Raw genomic sequence first — 24,092 nt, 5'->3', positions numbered from 1 at the left:
GAGGAAACAGAGAAATAGTTTGTTTGTGGTGTACACAGTACATTTTGGTTAACGAGTGAAAACGAACCATCTCAATGCATCAGAGTCAGTTGTATGCTTTGTACGTCAGAAGGTCTTATTTTTTTTACAATTTTACAATTATCTTTCAAAAGCATGTCTAGGTTATATGTCACCCCAAAAACCAAAAGAATGAAAAAAAATATAAAGAAAATAAAAATAAAAATTTTAGAATGAAAATGAAACTTATTTTTAAGATCATTAACTTTTTGTGAATTAACATTATTTTCATGACAATTAAGCCTATTTCATCCTAAATTGTCTTTACTGTAATGTGTAAAGTAATGTTGTATTATTTAAATTATGAAGTAATTATGTTGTATTGGTTGTAATTAAATTAACAAAAATAAGCTGGAAAAAATAGGTCCTAAAATAGGCTTTATGTTCTTATATATATATATATATATATATATATATATATATATATATATATTACTGATCAGCCACAACATTAAAACCAGCTGCCTAATATTGTGTAGGTCCCCCTCGTGCCACCAAAAAAAGCGCCAACTCGCATCTCAGAATAGCATTACTCAATACTCAGACCAGCCCATCTGGCACCAACAATCATGCCACGCTCCAAAGCACTGCGATCAAATCAGCAGAAAAGGGTCAGGAGCTTCAGTTAATGTTCACATCAACCATCATAATGGGGACATTCTTTTTATCTCAGTGATTTAATTGTCAATTAAAAGTGAAACAATCTGTCTGTAAACAATTGTTGGACAAATTACTTGTGTCATGCACAAAGTAGATGTCCTAAACGACTTGCCAAAACTATAGTTTGCTAACATGAAATCTGTGGATTGGTAAAAAAATGAGTTTTAATGACTTCAACAAGCAAAGTGTATGTAAACTTCTGACTTCAACTGTGTATATATACAGTACTGTGCAAAAGTTTTAGGCACTTGGGAAAAATGTTGCATAGCGAGAATGTCTTTAAAAATAATGCTATAAATAGTTTTCATTTATCAGTTACCGTCATACAAAGCCGAGTAAACATAAAAAAGCTAAATCAATATTTAGCGTGTCCACCTTTGCCTTCAAAACAGCACCAATTCTCCTAGGTACACCTGGACACAGTTTTTCTTGGTTGTTGGCAGATAGGATGTTCCAAGCTTCTTGAAGAATTCGCCACAGTTCTTTTATCTATTTCGGCTGTCTCAATTGCTTCTGTCTCTTCTTGTAATCCCAGACTGACTCATTATTCAGTGGGGGGCTCTTTGGGACCATGCCATCTGTTGCAGGGCTCCCTGTTCTTCTATTCTATTTGCAAAAGATATGTTTGGGAGTCTAAAATGTATATTACCTATTGACACACTAAAGCTGAAAATATAAATAACCAACTTAAGACAAATGTTTTTGTGAAGCATCTTATGTGCCTAAGACTTTTGCACAGTACTGTATGTATAATATATATATATATTATTATTTTATTTTTTTTTTCTGATTTATGGGGTGAAATACGACCTGAATTTGTGATTCACCGAGAAAGAAGACAATAACAATCATTTATTTATCCTGAGGATTGAAGTTTAATTGACACAACATCAAAATAAAAATTTCCAACAGATCCGGAATTTTATTCCATCCATATACATGCATAGCAACAACATTTTTAAGAAATAGTTTTCTTACATAAGGACATTGGAATGATTTTTTTTAAATTTTTTTTTTTTTTTTCAGTATTCCCTCGTCCCATCCCACTCATTAATAATCACCACCAATAAACCTGCCTTTTGTACAGTTTTTTCATCCTATGGGTAAGAAAAAGCTGCTGTCTTCCCCCTTTTATAATACTGCTTTCCTACCTACCTTTTTTCCATATTTTTTTTTATTTTTTATATAAAGTATTGCGCTGAGCAAATTTTTAAAAAGGGAGAACAAGGTGTATCAGCAAACATAAACACAAGTACTATACAAGAATGCTGCCATCCTCATTTAAACACCCAATTCTGAGTCGAAGAAAAGACACTGAGACAAACAGCAACATATATACTGTATGCAAAGCCATGTGTATATGCCAAAATATGAGCTGCAGTGTTGTGCCTGGTTATCCCTTCGAACAGTTTTAAGGCTGAAGTCAGGAGTATCAAACTGCAAGTGACATTTTGGCATATACAAAAAAAACTGTACCAGCAAATAAGAATACACAAGTGCTCTAGTAGCTAATGTTGGGTCTAAAACGCATTTCAGTTTTGTGCCTATTGTCTCCTTGAACCTAACGAACAATGTAAACAATATGTCTGCTACACAAGAATGACTATACATTAACATTACAAACAACTCTGATATAAACTTTCTTTGAATTTAAATTAAGAGCACTACTCCTATTAATACTGATTGTAAAATAAATAAAATGTGAAAATGGCACCAATATTACACTTGAATTTTTTTTCTTCATCATTTTGCATTAAGTCTTAGTCAAATAAAGAAAAAAGTAGCTTCTCTTGATTGTCCACAAGCAGCATATAAAACTGCATGATGCACTATTTCAGACACGACCGTTTACCCCAAAAAAGAGAGGGAAGGAACGAGAGGAGACGAACGTCATTTCATTTCACATGCTCTGCGGCATGTGACGAGCAGTAAAACTTCTTGTGCGTGATAAAGTTTGACAAGTTATTGAACTGGATGTCACAAAGGCGGCAGTACTTGCCAGTGCCTGCAGGCTGCGCCGACCCGTTTATGCCTTTGCTGACAGGTGCTGATTCTTCCATGGGTGATTTAGAAGTAGGCGATACATTCTCATTAGGGTCAGGAGGGTTCTCTGTGCCCCATGTTGGGGAATTTTGCTCATCTGGTGATGTGGTGTTGTGAGGTTGATTCTCTTGCTGGGGCGTCGCTGTTGTCTGGCACTCCTCATTAAGTCCGCCATTAACGATCACCATGCCCCTGTTTTTGGGTAGCAGGGGCAGTGGCTCCTTGCCAGGATGGGGACAGCCATTAGTTGCAGGTTGTTCTGTGCCTGGCTCACCTGCGCCATTACTGCTTTGCTCCTGCTCGGCTGTGTCGCCCTGCATAACGAGACTCCCTGACATGTAGTCACTGCTCTTGATCCCGAAATATGGTGATATTTGCTCGGTACCTTTAACCTTCTTTATTGCTCCTGGATAGAGACAGTGTGGCAAAAACATGTTCTTGTTCTCATCTTTTGAGGTCATGAGCTGTGATTCATTGAAAGCTTTCAGATCTGGCACCGCCAGACCAAGGTGTGGTGGAAACAGTCCTCCATTTTGTATCAGCTTGTTGCCACCATTTTTCTCACATTTCACAGAACTCTTGTCAAAGATGTCATCAGAATTATTGCCTTCACTCTTCATGGTCGGGAACATCGGCTGCTCCAGAGTGCCAATCTCACTGTGCTGAGCAGTTGAGATGGGGCAAAAGTTCTGTTTGTGGGCTAGGTAGTTCTCCACTTTGTTAAAACTTATCTTGCACACGGTACATTCATGATAGTCCAAGAGTCTTTTGGGGGAGTTGCACGACTTGTCCTGGTGAGGTGAGCACTTTTTGCTGAGGTCTATTGGTGCATCTAGTTCTTGTGGGTCTGCAATGGTATTACTTTTGGGGGCAAGGATGGGTTTAGAGACAGCAAGGGAAACATCTAAATGTTTAGGGACAAGGCCTGAAAAGATGTCACATCGAGGATGGAAGCGGTCGGCTAGACTTTCCACAGTCTCCTGGGACGTACAAGGGTTTCCTAGAGTAGGCATACCCAAGAATCCGGGTTGTGGACCTATGGCCTGCCTTTGATCTTGGTCAGGAAGACACATTTCGTACATCTTCCTCCGCTTGCGTGTTCTCATCGTCCGCTGCATGGCAGGTACCTTAGCAGACATACGTTTCATGGGTGGGTCATGGCGAGTGGCGCAGTAGTACTGCTTGTGCACCATGTACGTTTCGTGCCGACTAAAGGTGATATTGCATGCCTCACAGGTAGTCTTGTTCGGGTCGTTTTCACACTCCACCAAAGCCGTGCTTGGACTCTTCACCTCGGGCTGTTTTCCTCCGAGTCTTTCTTCAACACCTGTTGGTGTAGTAACCTTTTTTACCTGCCCAGTAAGGTCTTTCTCCGGCACTTTCCCACCTGCGTTCATAATATCCAAAACAGACGAATTCAAGCATGCTGTTGTCACAAGATGACTGTCGGTCTCAGATGGGAGGCATCCTGGGAGCATTCCGACTGAACTATGGCCACTGTTGGGACTTATGGCATCAGAAACCTTGTCTGGGACACTCGAGAAATCTGGGGACTTTGCCATATGCTGCCAGCGACTGGTACAATAGTGCTTCTTGTGAACCAAGTAGTTATCAAGATTATTGAAGGTGATGTTGCATTCAAAACAAGTCGCCCCTTTGGGCATTAGAGGACTGTAGATAACAGGTGGGTAGCTGTTTCCTCCATGGCGTAGCCTACGATGCACCAGCTCTGACATTTTTGCTAAGATCTCGGATGCTTGCGGTACCACCGAAATATCCTGAGAGAATGCAAACTGCGATAAGAATGGACCCATGGGAAAGGATGGGCCCATATTGTGCTGGACAGGAGAGGAGGCTAGACGTGGACTCGAGGGTTCTGATTTGATTCTTGTGTATGAGAAACTAGCCTTGCTGCCTGGGTGAATTTCCCCCTTCTGCAGTCCAAGAGCAGGTTTTTTCTCGGGTCGTTCAAGCTCTCCATCAGGACTGTTGGCCTTGTTGGGCGTGCTCTTGGGACTTTGCATGACCACATCCTTTCTGGCTGATAGTTCCGCTCGTGCCGCCTGCAGAGCTTCCTCTCCTGCTTTTGGGGAGTTCTCACTGTCGCTCTCCTTGAGAATTTTCCCAGAGTGGCTGTGTAAGTCTTGATGCTGCAGCAGCTCCCTGTGGTTCTGGAAGCTGATGTGGCAGTGATTGCATCTGAAGGCTGCCTGTGACAGGTGTGAGAGGATGTGGTGCTGGAATGTAAGAAGCGAATCTGCTGTGAAGTTACAGATTGTGCATTTTAAGCTGGTGCCAGGGGGAAGAGATTCCTCCATTTTTACAGCTGTGAGAAAGATAAAAGGCAGTTTTGTTAATCGTGCACTTCTAATGTTAACAACAATCATTGCAGAATTGTGTTGTGTCTAGCTGCGTGTGTATCTGTGTGTGTATTTCTTTTCCACTGATGCTGCATTAACACAATACACAGTAAACTGGGATCTGATTTTTCGGATTACTAGATGTGTACATTTCAAGAACACAATGGTACACCTGGTGACATGTGACCTAAATCATCACATTCAAAGTTCAGTTCACTAAAAAACAAATCTTTTGTCATCACTTAATCACCCTCATTCTATATGACTTTATTTCTTCTGTAGAACACAATAGCAGTTATGAATAGCAAAATGTATAAGCTGCTCTTTTCCATACAATGGTGACCATGGCTGTCAAGCAAGATTCTCAAGGCAGGATTTCAGTAACAAATTAAATTTCTGTTCCTCACACAAAGCTATCATTTGATTGATAGTGTCCTAACCAGATGTGATGTGACGCCACGATACAGAGTTTTTGTCGTAACCACTCGCGACATATGACAGGGCTTTCTATTTTTGAAATGGTTTCTATTTCTTCAATGTCACAACGGCCAGCGCAGTCAACAAATGGGTTCAGAACAACTTGATTTTGGCCCAGGGTGTCACACACCTACCGAATGTTGTGTCTCGCTCTCTTCAGCCGGAGCTCTGTCACACACACACACACACAGACGGGCTCAGAATGGCAGTAAGGAGACAAACCGGCTCATTCTGACTTTCTCTCCGCTTCCCTGTCATGTGGAGATCGCCGAAATAACAACAGGAGTACCGCTTGAACATAAACAATCATAACAGACTGAATAAGGATGTGATTCATGAAGTAACTTTTGCACTGTGAATGTGTGTGATTGTGTATTTATTTTCTCGTGGTTTGCCATAGAAAGCGTATGCACATATGGAGCTTCAGTGAGAAAATGAGTTGCGTTCAATAAACATTCTGTTCTGCCTGTGTTGCTCTGTTTTCTATATTTTATTGACATTTATCCCAATTTTAGTGCATTAATATCTGGTATGGACAGACAGATTGCGTGTCGCTGGAATCTTATTGTGTCTCGTCACGTCTGGTTAGGACAAGGTGCGAGTCTTGTGGTAAACTTTGTTTTTGTTTGTCATTTCTGGAGCTTGACAGCCCCTGGTCCTTATCCATTTTCATTAAATGTATTCTCTTTAAGTGTTACACAGAAGAAAGTCATATGGGTTTAGAAGGACACGAGGGTGAGTAAATGATGACAATTTTCATTTTGGGGTGAACTATTCCTTTTAAATAGTGAATTATTTCAATTAAATGCTTAATGTACGTTGTTTGAGAGTTTTAGCATTTTACTTTTTCTTTTACTGTCAAAATTTATGATACCAGCATAGTCTATACTCACTGCTGTGTGAACTCAGGTGCATTTCCAGAGCACGAGGGTTGCTAAAGCTCTTGTTGCATTGTGGGAAAGGGCAGATACTGGGAGTTTGGTAAGCACTGGCTTCAGTCTCTTCATGGACCTTATCGGGTTCCCTCTGCCGCCCACTGCAGTAATACATCAGGTGGGCCTGAAGGTTTCTCTCACTTCTGTACCATATCCCACATGCTTTACAGGGGAAGATGTCCTCTGAAAGACAAAGACAAGCAAGTGGATGTTTAAATACATTCTCCTATCCAATTTTAATAAGCAGAGAAGACCTTAGTGAGGTTAGAAGCCATATTTAATTTGATTTTTGGTGCCAAATTATTAAACCAAAAAAATGTACCCAAGAAATACCATAAAACATAAAATAAAAAAGACTACCTAGAACCTAAAGACATTATTAACTATTAATCAGGCTGTACTCATACCCCTCGTTTTATTTTATTTTTATTCATGCCATTTGTAGGTTGACTTCCTAAAGAATGTAAACACTGCTGCAAGGCAATTTCACGACATCACTCTAGTTCTTTAAGCAATGATTTGAATTGAACTGTAGTTGTTAGGCAGAATGTTGGCCTCGGTCACCATTCACTTACATTGTAAAAAAAAAAAAAAAAAAAAAAGATGCAATGAAAGTGAATGGAAACTGAGTCTAACATTGCACCTAACATCTCATTTTGTGTTCAACGGTGGAAAGAAGGTCATACAGGCTTGTAACACCTTGAGGATTAAAAATGATGTCAACATTTTCATTTTTGTGTAAACTATCACTTTAAATACGAATTCTGGTGATTGTTCTGATGTTGCATGGCAACAGAGATGATTCCAGTTGGTTTATGCCCTTTCCTCAAGGGCAAATGAAAACATTGCACCATCTGCTAGCAGCATCCTCTGTCAAGCTGAACTCTAGACCGCACTTATCAAGTCAACAAAGTATTTGCAAATGGCTTGAATTTTGCAATTACAAGGCTGGTCAGAGTCCAGGCATGTTTACTGTACCTCTAATCTAAAGGGCAGCTCATCGTATCCCTCCAGCAGAGATTAATCTCTTTGTAACATGTACTGTATATTCTGTTTTTGGTATCGTAGGTGTATGTGCAATATTTCTGAACTGGCTCAGACTATTGGTTGGAGTGCTCGACAGTAGAGCCGCAGGAACAGGTGAGAGCCCATATGCAGCAACGTTGCAGCCAAGTTTTATGGGAAGACTGGATATAGTTGTATACGCACATCTAGAAAAACGCAGGTGCACAGCTACAAGTTCAAGTTCATAGGAATGAGTAGAGATGCTGGCACACTGCTAAACTGGAAAGTTTAGCAGTGCGCCAGTGACTCTACTCATTCCTAAAACTGGACTGTACGGCTACATTGTGAAAGTATGTTGACAGTTATTAGTCTTGATATGCTGCATACATGTCTTTGTTACCTTTGGACAAGTATTGTGTTTAAGTGCAAATGGGGCTTACTGTTGACTATAGCTGTGGGTAATATGGAGGCCATTGCAGCTTGCTGGGGCAGAAGTTGGATGGTGTCCAGAAGCCTTGCTGGATACATGCCCTCACCGAGAGACATGTGATTGACTGCCTGCAATCGAGAGTCAAAGTCCACTGCAAACGGCACCAGCTCCTCGCCTTCCATTATGTTCTTGGTGGTGGTACACCACAGTTGGCCACCTGTGCGAGAGAAAAAACAAAAACATATTACTTCAGCATTTAGCCTTTTTTTGTCAAAATGTATTGCAGTTATGTTCTGATAGGGTAGTGAACAGCAGGGAAAAAAACAATGCTTAATGCAAATCATAAAGTGCATAGTTGTGGGGTAAAACGCTTCCCATATCTTTTGGTTTTTTATGTCAAAGGCTGTGTGTCCAATCAAACCCTACATTATTTACACTTAAGTTCTTTGTTAGAAAATTGATAATTTTCCTATTCAGCCTATGTCAGTATTATAATTGTGCATATTGTTGGGCATATTCAGTTCATGGCAATGATAATCTGTTTTATGTTTGTATGGCTTAGGTTATACTTTGTTTCTGCATGCTATTCTGTCTCAGGCACGCTCGAGCGCTGAGCATTTCAAAGTATACCCTTGGCTCTGAATATGACTGCGAAGTTGAAACAATCCATTTGATCATTTTTGATGACCGTTGGTTTAACTTCAGAAAACATAACAGTGCAAAGTGTTTATTAATAAATATGAGTTAAGAGCATTAATTATTAATTTGTATTTAATACAGTAAATTGTGTTGCTCTTAAATGGACTCTATAGCTATAAGGTCTACTGTACATCTAAAAGTTGGAATTTAGATCAAACTGTTCACATAGGAATTTTCAATAAACTCATTTTGGAAAACAGAAAAGACAGTGGTGAAAAAAAGGAGGGAGGGAAGTCAGAGGCAGGGTTTATGCTCAGATAGCATTTATCTTCGTGCACGGCAGGATTTCAACCGCACTTAATTTCCCATTCAAGAGATTAAAGTTTTTAATATGACTATTTACCAAAAATCTGGCTTCCGAGATAACAACAAACGATGATATGCCGGTGCTAAGTGGCAGAATTGGGACATTGTTTCAGAAGAGAAGCTGGACAATTAATTAAAGCTCTCTGTTAGCTCTCTGTTAGAGATGTGCAAACACACTGATGGTGCTTCAGAGAACAAGATGAGCTGTAATTCCAGACCAGCTGTTTTCCAGGAAGGAAAGGGTGTTGATGAGAGGTAGGAAGAGAGACAAAAGGGAATGCTAAAGGGATAATTTACCCAAAATGAAAATTCTGCAGAAATTCATTTACTCATGACGTACAAAATCTAAACTTTCTGTCTTATGCGGAACACAAAAGAAAATGTTTCACTGAATATCACGGGCTGTCTTTTCAATATAATGGCAGTTGATAGTGTCTCACTTTAAAACTTTTAAAAGGGCCCAAATATATCATAATAGTTTTGTTGGTGTAATCTAATGTATTCAGGTTGATTCAGTGATGTTAAATATATATATATTTTTTAATTTGAATCAAACCAGTTAATGTAGATGTTACCACATGAAGCACATTTTAGGTTAAACAATTTTTTTCAAGATTTTCACAGAAAAATTACATAACGTCATATGTGACAGAATACATTTTTTTTTTTTTTTTTTTTGTGTGAAGCATTCCTTTAATTTGTTTAAAATTGGTATCCCCAGAACAAATATGATAAAAAAGTATTCTCATCTGCCCTAGCTCAATGTCTGATATCTGAACAGATGAAACGGTTGATCTGGTTCACAATACCAGTCTGATCGTTATTTCTCTCAAGAACTCTAATAAACTAGCCAAGGAAGGCTTGGATAGATGTCAAGATTTCAGTGAATTACTACTAAAATTTCAGTCTGTTTCTAAGTATGACTTGGAGTAAAGACTTGGAATAAACCACTTGAGTCATATAGTCCACTTTCATATGCCACTTTTGTGACGCTTTTCCAGTTCCCATTCATTGTAAATGCACGGAAATCACAGTCTTCAAAACTTCTCATTTTGTCTTCCACCAACGTAATCTCATGAGAATTCGTATGTATTCCTACATAAAGTTTGGTTCAAGAAAACGTACATTCTCTTACGTTTGCATAGACAATGAAGCGTACAATACTGACGTCTTGACTGCATCTAAACGTCATCATTTTACGCATTAACACCTATAGAAATGTACAAATGTTTATGTGCACTGTTTGAATTGATTAATATAGAATAATTCATAGGATTAATCAGTTAATTACATTTAATTTATAATCAATGAGATTAGTTAAATGCCATCACATTTATTTAATGCAGTTAACATTATATTATGACATTTTTCTTTTCTCCCCAATTTGGAATGCCCAATTCCCAATGCGCTCATAGTCCTCGTGGTGGTGTAGTGACTCGCCTCAATCCGGGTGGTGGAGGACAAATCTCAGTTGCCTCCGCGTCTGAGACCGTCAATCCGCGCATCTTATCACGTGACTTGTTGAGCGCGTTACTGCGGAGACATAGAGGCTTCACGCTATTCTCCGCCACACGAGAGTGAAAACCACACATTATAGCGACCACGAGGAGGTTACCCCATGTGACTCTACCCTCCCTAGCAACTAGGCCAGTTTGGTTGCTTAGGAGACCTGGCTGGAGTCACTCAGCACACCCTGGATTCAAACTCGCGACTCCATGGGTGGTAGTCAGCGTCTTTACTCACTGAGCTACCCAGGCCCCATATTATAACATTTCAAAGGTTTCATTCAGGTCTGTGTGATTTCTGCTGCCCTATTCAACATTTTTAAAGGATTATAGCACTTTAACCAAGACTAAACTTTAAAATGTTAAAATCAGTAAAAACTCTGTAATTGTTTAATCATTTAATAAGCATTTAATTGTATTTTTGTTTGCAATGAAACACAAAAGGAGTTTTCAGAATAGAAAATAAACCACAAAAAGCACCATAAAATAATAATAAAATTCATCCATAAATTTGTTAGCTATAATCCAAATCTTCAGACTGCTTTCTGTGAAGAACAGACCCAAATTCATGCCTTTTATTAAACAATGTCCATCTCCATTCGCCATAGCACCTGCGTGCCCGCTGTAACTGTCAACCTACGTTGGTTGGTTTGGTTTTCAAAATGAAAAAATTGTCGCATCAAAAAACATAACCAGCGGTTTTACGGCAGTGATGCTGAATGCTCATTGGTTCTCATGTACCTCGTGACCATTTGCGACATGCTGTATTCTGCGATGTATATGTTTGAATGAGATATTACAGCGCTGTTATATGCCATCAGGGAGCACATCAGATGCAGCGCATTACCCTTTGGACTACTTTTGTACTGAATTTTGCAATTTTTCTGAATACAATTTTGTGATTACATTTATCTGCTTGTTACATGTTTTATATGCTTAATAAATTGTTATGGTTAGGTTCAGGAGTAGGTGTGGGATTAGCGGCTGTAAATATATATAAATGAATATATAGTATCAAAAAATGTTGTCACTGTACATGTATCTACTTGTTAAAAGTTTTATATTGTTGAAATGTGGTTATGTTTAGAGGTTGGGGTAGGGATAAGGGATCTAAAATATCTATAAAACAATAAAAATGTACAAATATATTTATAATCGATTCGTGTATTCAAATATACACTGGCGGCCAAAAGTTTGGAACAATGTACAGATTTTGCTGTTCAGGAAGGAAATACTTTAATTCACCATAGTGGCATTCATCTGATCACAAAGTATAGTCAGGACATTACTGATGTAAAAAACAGCACCATCACTATTTGAAAAAAAAAAGTAATTTTTGATCAAATCTAGACAGGCCCCATTTCCAGCAGCCATCACTCCAACACCTTATCCTTGAGTAATCATGCTAAATTGATCATTTGGTATTAGAAAATCACTTGCCATTATATCAAACACTGCTGAAAGCTATTTCGTTCATTAAATGAAGCTTAACGTCTTTGTTTTTGTTACCACAGTGTGCAATAGACTGGCATGTCTTAAGGTCAATATTAGGTCAAAAATGGCAAAAAAGAAACAGCTTTCTCTAGAAACTCATCAGCCAATCATTGTTTTGAGGAATGAAGGCTATACAATGCTTGAAATTGCCAAAAAACTGAAGATTTCATACAAAGGTGTACACTACAGTCTTCAAGGACAGAAAGAGATGTGGAAGGCCAGATGTACAACTAAACAAGAGGATAAGTACATCAGAGTCTCTAGTTTGAGAAATAGACACCTCACATGTCCTCAGCTGACAGCTTCATTGAATTCTACCCGCTCAACACCAGTTTCATGTACAACAGTCAGGACATTAATAATGTGAAAAATTACTATTACAATTAAAAATAAATAAATAATAAAAAAAAACTACTTCTCATCAAAAAATCCTCCACATGCAGCAATGACAGCTTTGCAGATCCTTGGCATTCTAGCTGTCAGTTTGTCCAGATACTCAGGTGACATTTCACCCCACACTTCCTGTAGCACTTGCCATAGATGTGTCTGTCTTGTCGGGCACTTCTCACGCACCTTACAGTCTAGCTGATCCCACAAAAGCTCAATGAGTTTAAGATCCATAACACTCTTTTCCAATTATCTGTTGTCCAATGTCTGTGTTTCTTTGCCCACTCTAACCTTTTCTTTTTGATTTTCTGTTTCAAAAGTGGCTTTTTCTTTGCAATTCTTCCCATAAGGCCTGCAGCCCTGAGTCTTCTCTTTACTATACATTGTGATCAGTTGAATGCCATTTTGGTGAATAAAAGTACCAATTTCTTTCCATTAGAGCAAAATCTGTACATTACTCCAAACATTTGGCCACCAGTGTATTTGTAATGGATTCGTCAATATTTTACATTTCTAAACCTGTAAATATGTAAAAATGTTTACGTTTTAGATGCTTTCTAATGTCCATATTGTACGTTTTAGTGTCTATCCAAACGTACTTTTTAAATGTTACAAATATTAACATACAAATAGCTATGTTATGAATGAGATCAGGCTGCTTCCACAGAAGAAAAAAAAGTCATACAAGTTTGGAACAACATTAGAATGAGCAAATGTTGGGATAATTTTTCTTTTTGCGAGAACTATTCCTTTAACAGTGATATCAAAGAATAATCTTTGAAATCTCACCATATGAAACTACTCATTCACTTTAAATATGGTGTTAAGGGCTTTATAGATTTGATGTGATAAAATCAGATCAGATATAAAGTAAATAAGAAAAATAGCTTGCTAATAAACGCACTAACTGTGCGAGCTTCCGTGTGTGTTAGAAATATGCGACTGCTGCCTGAAAGTGACCCTTATCATTGTGCAAATCTTTGTGAGGAGACACACTCCTCAGATGGGCCCTCTTCATCAGCGAGATCCTGTCACACACCACACACTGCCTGGAGAGCTCTCTCATTCCTTATCTCATAATTAAAATAACAAAACTGCCAGTGGAGATCACAACTGTCACCTGCAACAGCAGGAGGGTGCAGGCCGCAACAGCAGGAGGGTGCAGGCCACCCCTGCTCACTCAGGGTACTGTTGCAAGTTTCATGAAGAACTCATTACTTACACAAGAAATGGAGGCAGAACTGTGATGTACTGTACTGAAGTATGCAGGGGACCAAAACTTTTGCTGTGTTGCAGGATGGCCAGTGAGCTGCAGCTTCACTGGGCTGTTTTAACACCTCAAAACATCACTTAAAAAACATCCAGCAATAAGGTGTAATTCCAATTAGACGGATATTAGTGTTGCTGCCATATGAGGCTTTAATGGTTTACACCTAGGTTTGGAAACTGAAAACCGCTTCTTATTCGGAACTGGTTACATTTTTAAATGGTTCCTGAACTTGCATTTTTGCATTGATGAAGACGGAACGGCATTCTTAAATACTATGACAATTCAGCAGCAGGGCTGCCCCTTTTATGAATCTACAGCGCAAATCTCAAAGCACGACTTTTGTAGTTTGATTCCTGCAGGAATGACTCTTATAAGACAGTTATATTTAATCTACAGTGTGAAACATACAGCACAACCAGAGTAGTCTGATTCCTCAACATTTTGTATATACTGCACATTTTGTATTTGATCATCTGGGTATTCTATGCATACTATGAACAGTATATACACTATATACTGCAGCAATAGTAGGAGTAGTATGGTAGCATACTATTCCAAAATGACTGGTTTTTGATACAGTTTTCACTAAACCTTTCCAGGCATGTGTAGTCAAATCAGCTTTTACGCCGAACTGTATGTTAGGAAGCCCTTTACATTGGTTAAGAAACATTTCCAAACGATTCACCCCTCAAAACAAGGTGTTTGCAGGGTCAAAATGTCCACGCTTCGGTCAGATGGAGGCTTCCTGTGTGTGCCATTATGAGTTCACAGCTGTGGCGTGAGAGTGCACGCACAAAGTGTAGCCAGTGCATTGCTGGGTTTCGCCTGCGAGCTGTCGGCTGCATAAGGCCTTTGTGCTGCGGCCAATAGAGTCGCAATGAAGGCTATTGTGTGCTTCCTCCTGCAGTGCACCAGATAAAAGAATAAAGAACTGACATATTCCAAAAACAATGGAGGAATTAAGGATACACAATACACCAGCTGCTTCATTAAAACAATCAAAACCCCGTATCCTGTACATAGTCCAGATAACTTGTAAAAAGGGTTCTTTTCATGCAATCTTGCAGTATAAAAACCACTAGCACATACAGGCTTATCCGCATGGCCCAAACTCCCCCTTTATTTGCACTAATGATGCTTTTAAACACTTACTTAAAGATGTTCACATAAAGGAATTACAGCGTCATGCAATTACATGTGTAAGTCTACTGCCTTTCTAATCAAACATACCAGGATGAGCCTTGCCACGGCGTCCCTTCAAGCCCTGAGCTTTCTAAAGCGGCTAACATTGGGCATTTTGGCGTTTCTTGGCTTTGAGTACTTTTAATGATCACTTTAAAAGATCATTGAAAAATCACCACATTGTAAAACCACAAAACAACCCCCTTTCTACTTCTCTCTTTTTCTCTTTTGTGGGAAAAGCTGACAGAAGGGGTTTGGTAATGAACTGGCCTAAGGACAGCTACTCAAATGTTTGTATGTGTAAACACTGAAAGACTTTAATAGTTTGCAGTAAAATGCATAGTTAAACATATCCGTGTTTGCTTCTCCCATCTGTCTAGACAAATGGCTGTGGTAGAAGCTGTTGCAGCAGCATAGAGCACAAACCCAGCAGCCAAAAAATAATTTGGGGCAAAGAAAAGCAAATGCACCCTTTACATTTTTGTCAATAACGGTGTATTTGTGTAAATGTCATCTTTCCAGACTGATCAAGCAGCTTTACTTTCCATATATAATATTTAATTCACTACATGCAGATCCTTTTTTTTTTTTTTTTTTACCAGCGCAAATACATTAAATGACTGAAGTATTGTACAGAAGCTGCTCATTCCAGTTACATCTGTACAAGATGAACATGTAAAACTAGTATGACTTTCTAGTCTTTTATTATGAGGTACAGGCTAATAAATACATGTAGAACACTATAACTAGCAAAACAGAGGAATTCTTAATGGATGTTTAACACATGATAAATAAAAAGAACTGTTAAACAGAACTAAGAATACTACACTCTTATTCAGGGGTGGGCAACTATTTTGGTAAAGGGGCCACATCGGGCTTAAGTAGTGCATAGGGGGACACATTGTATTCCTTTTGAGATACAATGTTCTGCATTTATTTGGTTTTTGTATCTTTTCAGCCCAGAAATATTTGTGTACTCAATGTTCTGAAGTGTACATGTGACTAATGGGACTATTCTGAAATTGCCTAAAGTATTGTATTGCTCTACAGAGGTAGATACTTTTCTATCAGGCTTTAAGAAACTGAATAAAGGCTGAGCTTATTATAAATTATTTATTTTACCATCTCTACTTCCCTGTTAATTTATTATTCAATTTAACACTCCCTACATCAGGGATCTGTTTTAATAAATAAAATCGAAAATGATAGAACTTTTAACGTTTGTCGCAAAGCAGGCGAGTTTACATATTTTATTCTCAAAACATTACACGTTTACACGCTAAAAAGTTCATGATGTGGGTCTCGTCAATGGTTTGACTTCCCATTCAGCACACAACTGAATAAAACAGGCTGCATGACTAAGATAAATAATTACTGCAAGAGTTGGATTAACATACAGGTGTGAGGAGACTTCAACATTTCCAAATTGCACAAATAAAAAATGCATATGCATATTCATCTCTCACTTGCTTTTGCTCGTGTGTCAATGATGCCTACTTTTATATTTAATTTCATCACTGAGAAGGTTTACCTGCAAACTTAGTAGCACCAAACATCACAAGCAGCCTCAAGAATGGACACAGAGTGGCCATATAACACTTTTCCTTGAGCAGAATATTGCATTAGAGATCGCCAAGTTTGTTCAAAGGGGAAAGCGAGAGCTAGAAAGAGCGCACTCGCATAAATGGATGCCAGATTGCACAAAACAAGTATAACACTAGGCGGAATATTTCCAAGTTCTGCAAGTATAAATCTCAAATTGGGGGTGTTGCGTCTCTTATCTGGCAACCTTGAGCATGTTAAACGCTTGTGGAGGCGCGTTAGGCCCCAATGCAAGATAACTGAAATATCCAATGAAAAAAAAAATGCTTTTAGGATAAATGAGCCAAGGGCCACCTTAAACCATGTGGAGGGCCGGATCCGGCCCGCGTGCCATAAGTTGCCCAGGTCTGTTCTTATTGGTAGCTGACAGCATAATCATACTAGCCAAAGTATTTAATAAACAAAAATGCAAGGAACTTTGTGAATGGCTTGCATTCCAGTTTGAATTGTGATCAAATGAATGGCTTGAATGCAAGTCTGCCAAATGAAAAAAAAAAAAAAAAAAAAAATTAAATTTAGAATAATTGATGTCAAAATCGTCTAACACCAACAGTAAGTGACTGCATCCTTCCTTAATTTGTTCTGTTCTCACTGAGAAACTGATATCCTAAATTAAAATCTGAGAATGAAAAAGGAACAAAATTAGAGATTCCAAAGTGACTCAAAAATAAGTGGCTCAAAGTCAACATCAAATTGAAATGTACCATTTACTTTTTTACTGCATGTTTCTGGTCTCATTATTATTATTATTATTTTTCTTTTATCAGCACTTTATTTTACAACGCCTGTGTTCCTCATATTACATGTCATTTTTATTTATTACTATAGTAATAACAATAAAAATATGTAAGTACAAACAGCTTTATAAAATAATTACACAATAACTGCATGTAGATAAGTTGTATTACTTAGCAATTACCTATGTAAATACACAGTAACATGAACACTCTAAAATAAAGTGTGACCAAATGTGACTTGCTCTGCCTTTGAAACGTCTTTATCCAGATGACATCACAAAGCCCGCTTAATTTTCAACCCCTCCCCTTCAACCACCTGGCTCCACACTGGTATGTAACACCCAGTTTTCTCAGTACAATCAATTCCCATTAAAATCAAGTCCCATCACACATTTTTTTCTTGTTGAATGTCCTGTTTCACTCCGAAATGTCACATTACGGAATTAAAATTGGTTGCAAATTTATTGTGGACTTAAAATAGGTCTTTCCTGCCTAAGACTGAAGTTAGTAGAGATATCATAAGAACTGCTTTGTTAACACTCATGAATGCACACTCATTTTTAAGTCCTTACATAATCAACATCAAAATAATAATAATAATAATAATAATAATAATAATAAAATGCACTCTTTTCAAAGCCATCACACTGTGGTCTTAATGTCAACTATCACTATTGTTATACTGTGTATGGTCATAAGGGGGCACTCTTCTCATACTGTAATACAGATCTGACACTCTGAGGTCTGTCCTATCAAAACGCTCTTTGCACATACAAGAACCACACAAGAAAAACAGAATGATACAATAAACAGCTACTTGTCATCCCTTCCTTGATTCCATGAAAAGATTGTTTACTCATTTTGTAAGCATTTTATATCTTGTAGTGATTGATTTACAGTAGTTTCTGAAGCATGAAAATAATTCTCACACATATACGGGAATATCGAGGTAAATGCTCCTCCTTTGCAGATGGTATTTTTTATTTATATATTTTTTGGCAAAAAGTGCAAATGAAAGTTGGTGTTGTTAGTATGGTAGTATGGGTTAAAATAGTGTAGTGTAATGTGCTATAGCGCATTGAAGGATAGAACCACTTTGTGTATTGTAGTGTCATATTGTATTGTGTGGTATTTTATAGAAAAGTACATGGCACTGGCATGGCATGGAATGGAGTAGTGTCATGCAGTGTAGCATTGTACCATGTCATACAGTCAAAGAAAAGGATGCAGGATATTGAAACCATTTTTCCTCTTTCTCAAAATAACACATACATTTCTGCTCACAAAAACTCACTGCAGTTTCTAACTTTGATCAGATAAAGAAATGTGTTTATAATACTGAATGATTTATAATATCAAAATTAGATGGGTTTTTAATGATTAAAAGATTCTGACAAATCCCTTCTTTAGAAGCACTTTTCATTTGCACATTTGAGAATCACACTGACAAAAGCTTCAATTTACTGTTTACAGCAACATCTGGGATCAGAATTAGCATTAAAAACACTTCCACTCATCAGTTTAACGTCAAATCTAAACTTTGTTTGCACATCACACAAATGTTGAAAAAGCATTTATGTTGGACGGTGAAAAAAAAAAGCATGAAAAATAAATATATTTGGCTTGGAATTATGAGCACTTTTTAGTACTATGAAAGAAACTGCAAATACGTTCAGTTAGAGTAGAATGTGATCTAATTTTCATAGAAATTAGCTCACTCTTCAAAATGTTGAAGTATTCTGATCTCTCTATTTTGTGCGACTACATTTCTGCACTTTGAATAAATTTAACAGCAAGTAAATAACTCTTTTAACACCTCCTACTTTGTCAGATAATGCAATGCCTCTTCAGTTATATAAAGCAAACACTATGCACATGGACAGCAGGTCATTGTGTACGTTCTTTGCGTTGGTTGCAGCTAGTCGACATGTGTTTACTGTGGCCCCTGCTGGGAGGGACACACACATGCCACCCGTCTTGACCATCAGCTTTACTGGGACATCACGCCTTCGTGGCAACAGCGAGTGGTAGTGTTGAACTGCGCGACAGACCCCCAGCTGTGGTCGGTGGCCCACATCCTCTTCCCAGCATGTGGGGAGCAGGTGAACGGCCGGGCTCCAGTGGGACCGCTCTCCTCCAACATGGCTTCATCTCGTGCCACATGGGCCCATGGACGCTTGCCCTCATGCAAATGCACGGCCTGGAAAAATGGCTACATCTCCTGTTTGGAAGCGTCGACTCGGGCCGTCTGGCATTGGCATTTTTGTGGGAGATTGAGCCAGATTGATGGACCCGTCAAGCATTTTGGAAGATGATGGATAGCTGCGACATGAATGAATCACAGGAGGAAAGGAAAGATGACAAAGATGTCTGCTCAGTTAGGTCTCACTATCGCTCACTATTGGCCTAATTATAAACTTGTATGAAAAAGGGGTGTGAAGATTCTTCATAATTCTCCTTTTGTGTTCGATGGTACAAATAACGACATGAGGGTGAATAAACAATTACTGATTTTACATTTTGGGTGAACTATTCCTTTTATGCAATATATGCAATCTGAGACGTATATGCTGAAACATCCTGAAACGTTTGCTCCATAACCCTTTTGTAATTCCACACATTGTGTAAAGCGTGAGCTAATTATGTCCTCTGTTGCTTCAAGCAGAAGAAATAAAGTCAAAGGATCTAAATGCATTTGTCGGTTGGTGTTGAGGGAGGACACTGGTGCCCTTCCACAGTGCCATGCTGTCATCCTGGCAAGGCCCGTTCACTGCCCAAAGGTACTGCCATACGGCCATCTGGAGCTGACATCTGTCTCTCTATTGATCATAAGGGTTTAGTACTTGATCAAACAGACTGCGACAGGAAATTGCTCTTTTCCCCACAGTAAAGGTGGGCAGCAGGCATAGGGGTAATAGAGTGGAACAGATTCGCTGGGGCTCGCCACTGCACACACCAGCCCTGGCTACACACAACACGTGGAACGGCCACTGGTGGAAACGCCGTGCCAGGGTGTGCCCACCTCAGCTGGGGTGTGTGTGTTTCTCGTGAGAAAAAGAACCAGTAATCTCACACGTGTCTCCTCTGGATTTTCAAAAGAGATCTAAACAATGTCTGATGTTGTGCTCAGATTTGCCAAGTTCCTAAATCTGCAGTCAAAATTTAGAGATACAAATGCAAACTCTGAGACATTTTTCTTTAAATTCGTCCAAGATAGAATTATCTAAGCTATGGCATCCACATTGATTGTATAGCTTCATACTTGCATCCCAGATGTGTATGACTTTCTTTCTTCTGCAGAAGGTTCATACAATGCAAGTGAATGGGTGCCAAAGTGATTTTGAAGCTCCAAAATCAACATAAAGGGAGCATAAAAGGTGATAAACAGATCAATATTTAAGTCATTTTTATCATAAATTCTCCTCCCTGCCCAGTAGAGGGCGATATGCAAGAAGAATGTGAATCACCAAAAAGAGAAGAAAAAGAAAATGAAAGTAAAGGAAAAAGGACTTGATCTGCTTCTCACCCACACCTATCATTTAGCTTCAGAAGATGTGGATTTAACCACCAGAGTTGTCTGGAGTACTTTTATGTTGCCCTTATGTGGATTTTGGAGCTTCAAAATTTTGGCACCCATTCACTTGCATTGTATGGACCTACAGAGCTGAAATATTCTTCTAAAAATCCTTGCTTGTGTTCAGCAGATGAAAGAAAGTCAAACACATCTGGGATGGCACAAGGATGAGTAAATGGTGAGAGAATTTAAATTTTTTGGTGAACTATCCCTTTAACTGTATGTCAACAACTGTATCATTTCTGTCTATTTCTTTCTTTTATTCAAATAAATAAATAAATATATAAAATGAAGAAAAAACATCTGAGACAGCTGATACTTAAGTCTCATGAGCTCTTAAATGTTCCACTAGGAAAGAGAGATTTCACATTTTGAAATGAAAATCCTTCCACCTGATGTCTATAGAACATCATTAAAACTTCGCTCAGCATCTGTTGAAAGGCTTCATTTTGCAGTGCATTAAAAAAATGACACCTTTTTAAATGGCAAAGAGTATGAGAAAAGTGTCAAAAACAAACCCAAATACTGTATATGTTAAAAATATTTCCAGAGAAAAATGCACCAGATGGAGAACATTTCCCTTTTTTTCAGACACACAGACTCTGTAGCTCAGGATATGCTGAATACAGGAACATTTTAATGAGCGCAAAACATCTGCTAAACTTCTCGAGCTAGACCAGTGAACCACTTCTGCAAAGGACTCAACATATCACAATATTTATACAGATTTCATCTATTTAATTGAATTATACACAGCGATAAATAGAGAAGGGTACAAATGTTGGAGATAACACTGAAAATATGGGATTCAAAATGCAATTTAAACCTGGAACAAAATTTGACAAATGTTTTGACGTGAAACGAGTAAAACAGATTTACAATTCTGCACTATTTAAAGTTAATCTTAGTTAAAAACATTTGTGGCTTAATGTTGATTACCACAAAAATTTAAACTAGTCCCTCCTTTTTCTTTTTTTTTTTTTTTAAATGGGCAAATATCTGGGTTACAGTGACACACTTACAATAGAAGTGAATGGGGCCAATCCTTAAACATTAAAATATTCAAAAGTTCAAAAAGTATAGCAACAAGATGTAAACAATATACGTGTTAACATTAGTGTGATAAAATCGCTGACTAACCTTTTCTGTGTAAAGTTATATCCAATTTTACAACTTTGTTGTGATGACGCTGTACCGCCATCAATCCTAAAACCATAGAATGAGCGTAATAATAAATAAACAACATTACAGCTCAAATAATACAAACGTTTCAACAGACCAATTAATGAAAATGCTTTTGTAAAATTATAAGCTTCACATTTCCGCCTTTAAACCCTCCAAAATTTGGCCCCATTCACTACCTTGTACGTACCTTGTACCTGTAAAATGTTTGCTTTTTTTTAATTAAATGATGGGCAATCAACATTATGCCATACATGCTGTCAATTGATTGAGCTTAACTTGAAATCAGAATATTCCTTTAAGGGTCACTAATTAAATACAATGTAAGTTAATGCTGACTGAAGCTGTCATAGTGCCTGCCATTTCAATTTGTGTTCCACGGAAGTAAGTCATAGAGGTTTGCAACAACATGAGGATGAGTAAATGATGACAGAATTGTCATTTTTGCGTCTACTATCCCTTTAAGTTTGTGATTCACCCAACCTATTCTTGCCCCTCATTTCTCCTTCCCACCATTGATTAAACCTGCAAACGCTTGCCGTCTCACATTTCCATTCAATCTCAGGGCACCAGAGTCAGATGCCAAGGTGCTTCCACTTTTGCAGCATCGCAAAAAGAGAGAGTGAGAGATAGAGAGAGAGAGTCCTGTAGCCCAAGGAAGAACAAGTTGAAAGTACGAAGGAGGAGAAAAAAAAATATGACCAGGGGACGTGATAAAAAATTATCTGCGAGTGTGTTTTCCTGTTTGGTTTTAATCTACATTTAATTAAATTCTTATCTGCTGTGTGCTTATGGCCGCATTTGAATGGCATGACTGCATTCATTATGAATGGTAAAATTGAACTTGGTGCATTGTGTGTGGCCCAATAAAGCAACAAGACTCACTGCGGTGCATGCAGGAAAAAATCAAGTCAATTAAGACAGGTCTTTAAATTACCACTGTATCAAAACAAGCAACACCTGCATGCTGCATAATGGAATCCTGACAGGCAGAATGCAAACAGTTTCTGTGAATAATATATCATATTTGATGCAGCCCGCAAAAGGAGTCGGCCCCATCCTGTGGGCCCAGATTTACTGGTCCGAAAGGGGACAATTTAGGGTTGTTACATCAATGAAGTGAATTTGTTTAAAGCACCAGAGTTTAAGGTTCCCATATAGGAAAGAAAAATCACGAATCTTAATTGTTTCGCCTAGACAGCAATGAGATTAAATGGAAATAAAACAGAGAAGTCTATTCTCTCCAGAAAAAAAAATAAAAAATGTAAATAAATAATAGTCTCACGTGTGATTTTCAGAAGAGATCTCAACAATGTCTCAAACTGTGCTCAGATTTGCCAAGACACCAAAATCTACAATCACAATTTTGAGATATGCAACTTAATATAAACTCAAACATCTCTCATCAAATTCTCCCAAGACCAAATTATTTAAGTTTCTCACAGGAAAGAAAACAAATTGCACACACACAAAAAAAATCTCTTTAGTATCTTAATTCAGCAATGAGATCAAATGGAGATTAAATTGAGACTTTTGTTGAAATCTTCTCCTCAGATTTTCGTAGACTTTTTCTTCATATTTGTACTGCAAAACTGTACTCAGATTTGCCAAGACACCAAAGTCTGCAATCAAATGTAAGAGATCTCAATAAAAACTCAAACATTTCTCATTAAACTGTCCCAAAATCAAGGTATCTGGGCTATGCTATCCACATTATTTTTTTATAGCTCTATACACTCACTATATGTCAACAATTGTCTCGTTTGTGTCTGCTTTTTACACCTAAGTAATTTTTGTAGAAACATCTATTAGCAACACCAATCAGAATTGCAAAAATAATGCCTGTTTTCAAACAACTTTAAAACTGTCTGCCAGTCCTCGAACAAACAGATAGCCCTGCCCTAAACTTACGCCATTGTTTGAAGAAAAAAATTGCAACTCTGTTTGGTGCCACTAGTGGCGCAGACATTACACACTTCACAGAAAAAAGCGGACATGCATGTGTGGCCTAAAAAGGGTGCAGTGACACACAGCAATGCTTCTGACAAAAAAAAAAAAAAAAAAATCTTAATGCAGTGATTCCATACGGCAGAGAGCAATTCATCAGAGCAGCCTCAACACAATGAGAGTGAAAGAGTAAGAGTGCATATGCTTGTTAGACCTGCCAAAACCCTTAAATTCACAACA

General features: G+C 38.1%; 1 protein-coding gene across 1 annotated transcript in view; it reads right to left on the bottom strand.

Moving 5' to 3' along the window:
- Nucleotides 1–1,568: 1,568 nt before the first annotated feature.
- LOC127453085 (zinc finger protein ZFPM2-like) overlaps nt 1,569–24,092 on the bottom strand; it is a 220,931-nt gene continuing 198,407 nt past the window's right edge. Inside the window, exons 6-8 of the mRNA XM_051719147.1 lie at nt 7,978–8,184; nt 6,491–6,715; nt 1,569–5,086 (exon numbers count right to left, since the gene is read on the bottom strand). Of these exons, the coding sequence (XP_051575107.1) occupies nt 2,613–5,086; nt 6,491–6,715; nt 7,978–8,184 (2,906 nt within the window). The 3' untranslated portion in view covers nt 1,569–2,612. The remainder of the gene's footprint in view (nt 5,087–6,490; nt 6,716–7,977; nt 8,185–24,092) is intronic.

Source organism: Myxocyprinus asiaticus, chromosome 15, assembly GCF_019703515.2.
Source record: "Myxocyprinus asiaticus isolate MX2 ecotype Aquarium Trade chromosome 15, UBuf_Myxa_2, whole genome shotgun sequence".
In the NCBI taxonomy this organism is placed as follows: domain Eukaryota; kingdom Metazoa; phylum Chordata; class Actinopteri; order Cypriniformes; family Catostomidae; genus Myxocyprinus; species Myxocyprinus asiaticus.
The sequence above is the reverse complement of the archived record's forward strand: the minus strand, read 5'-3'. Positions and strand labels throughout refer to the sequence as shown.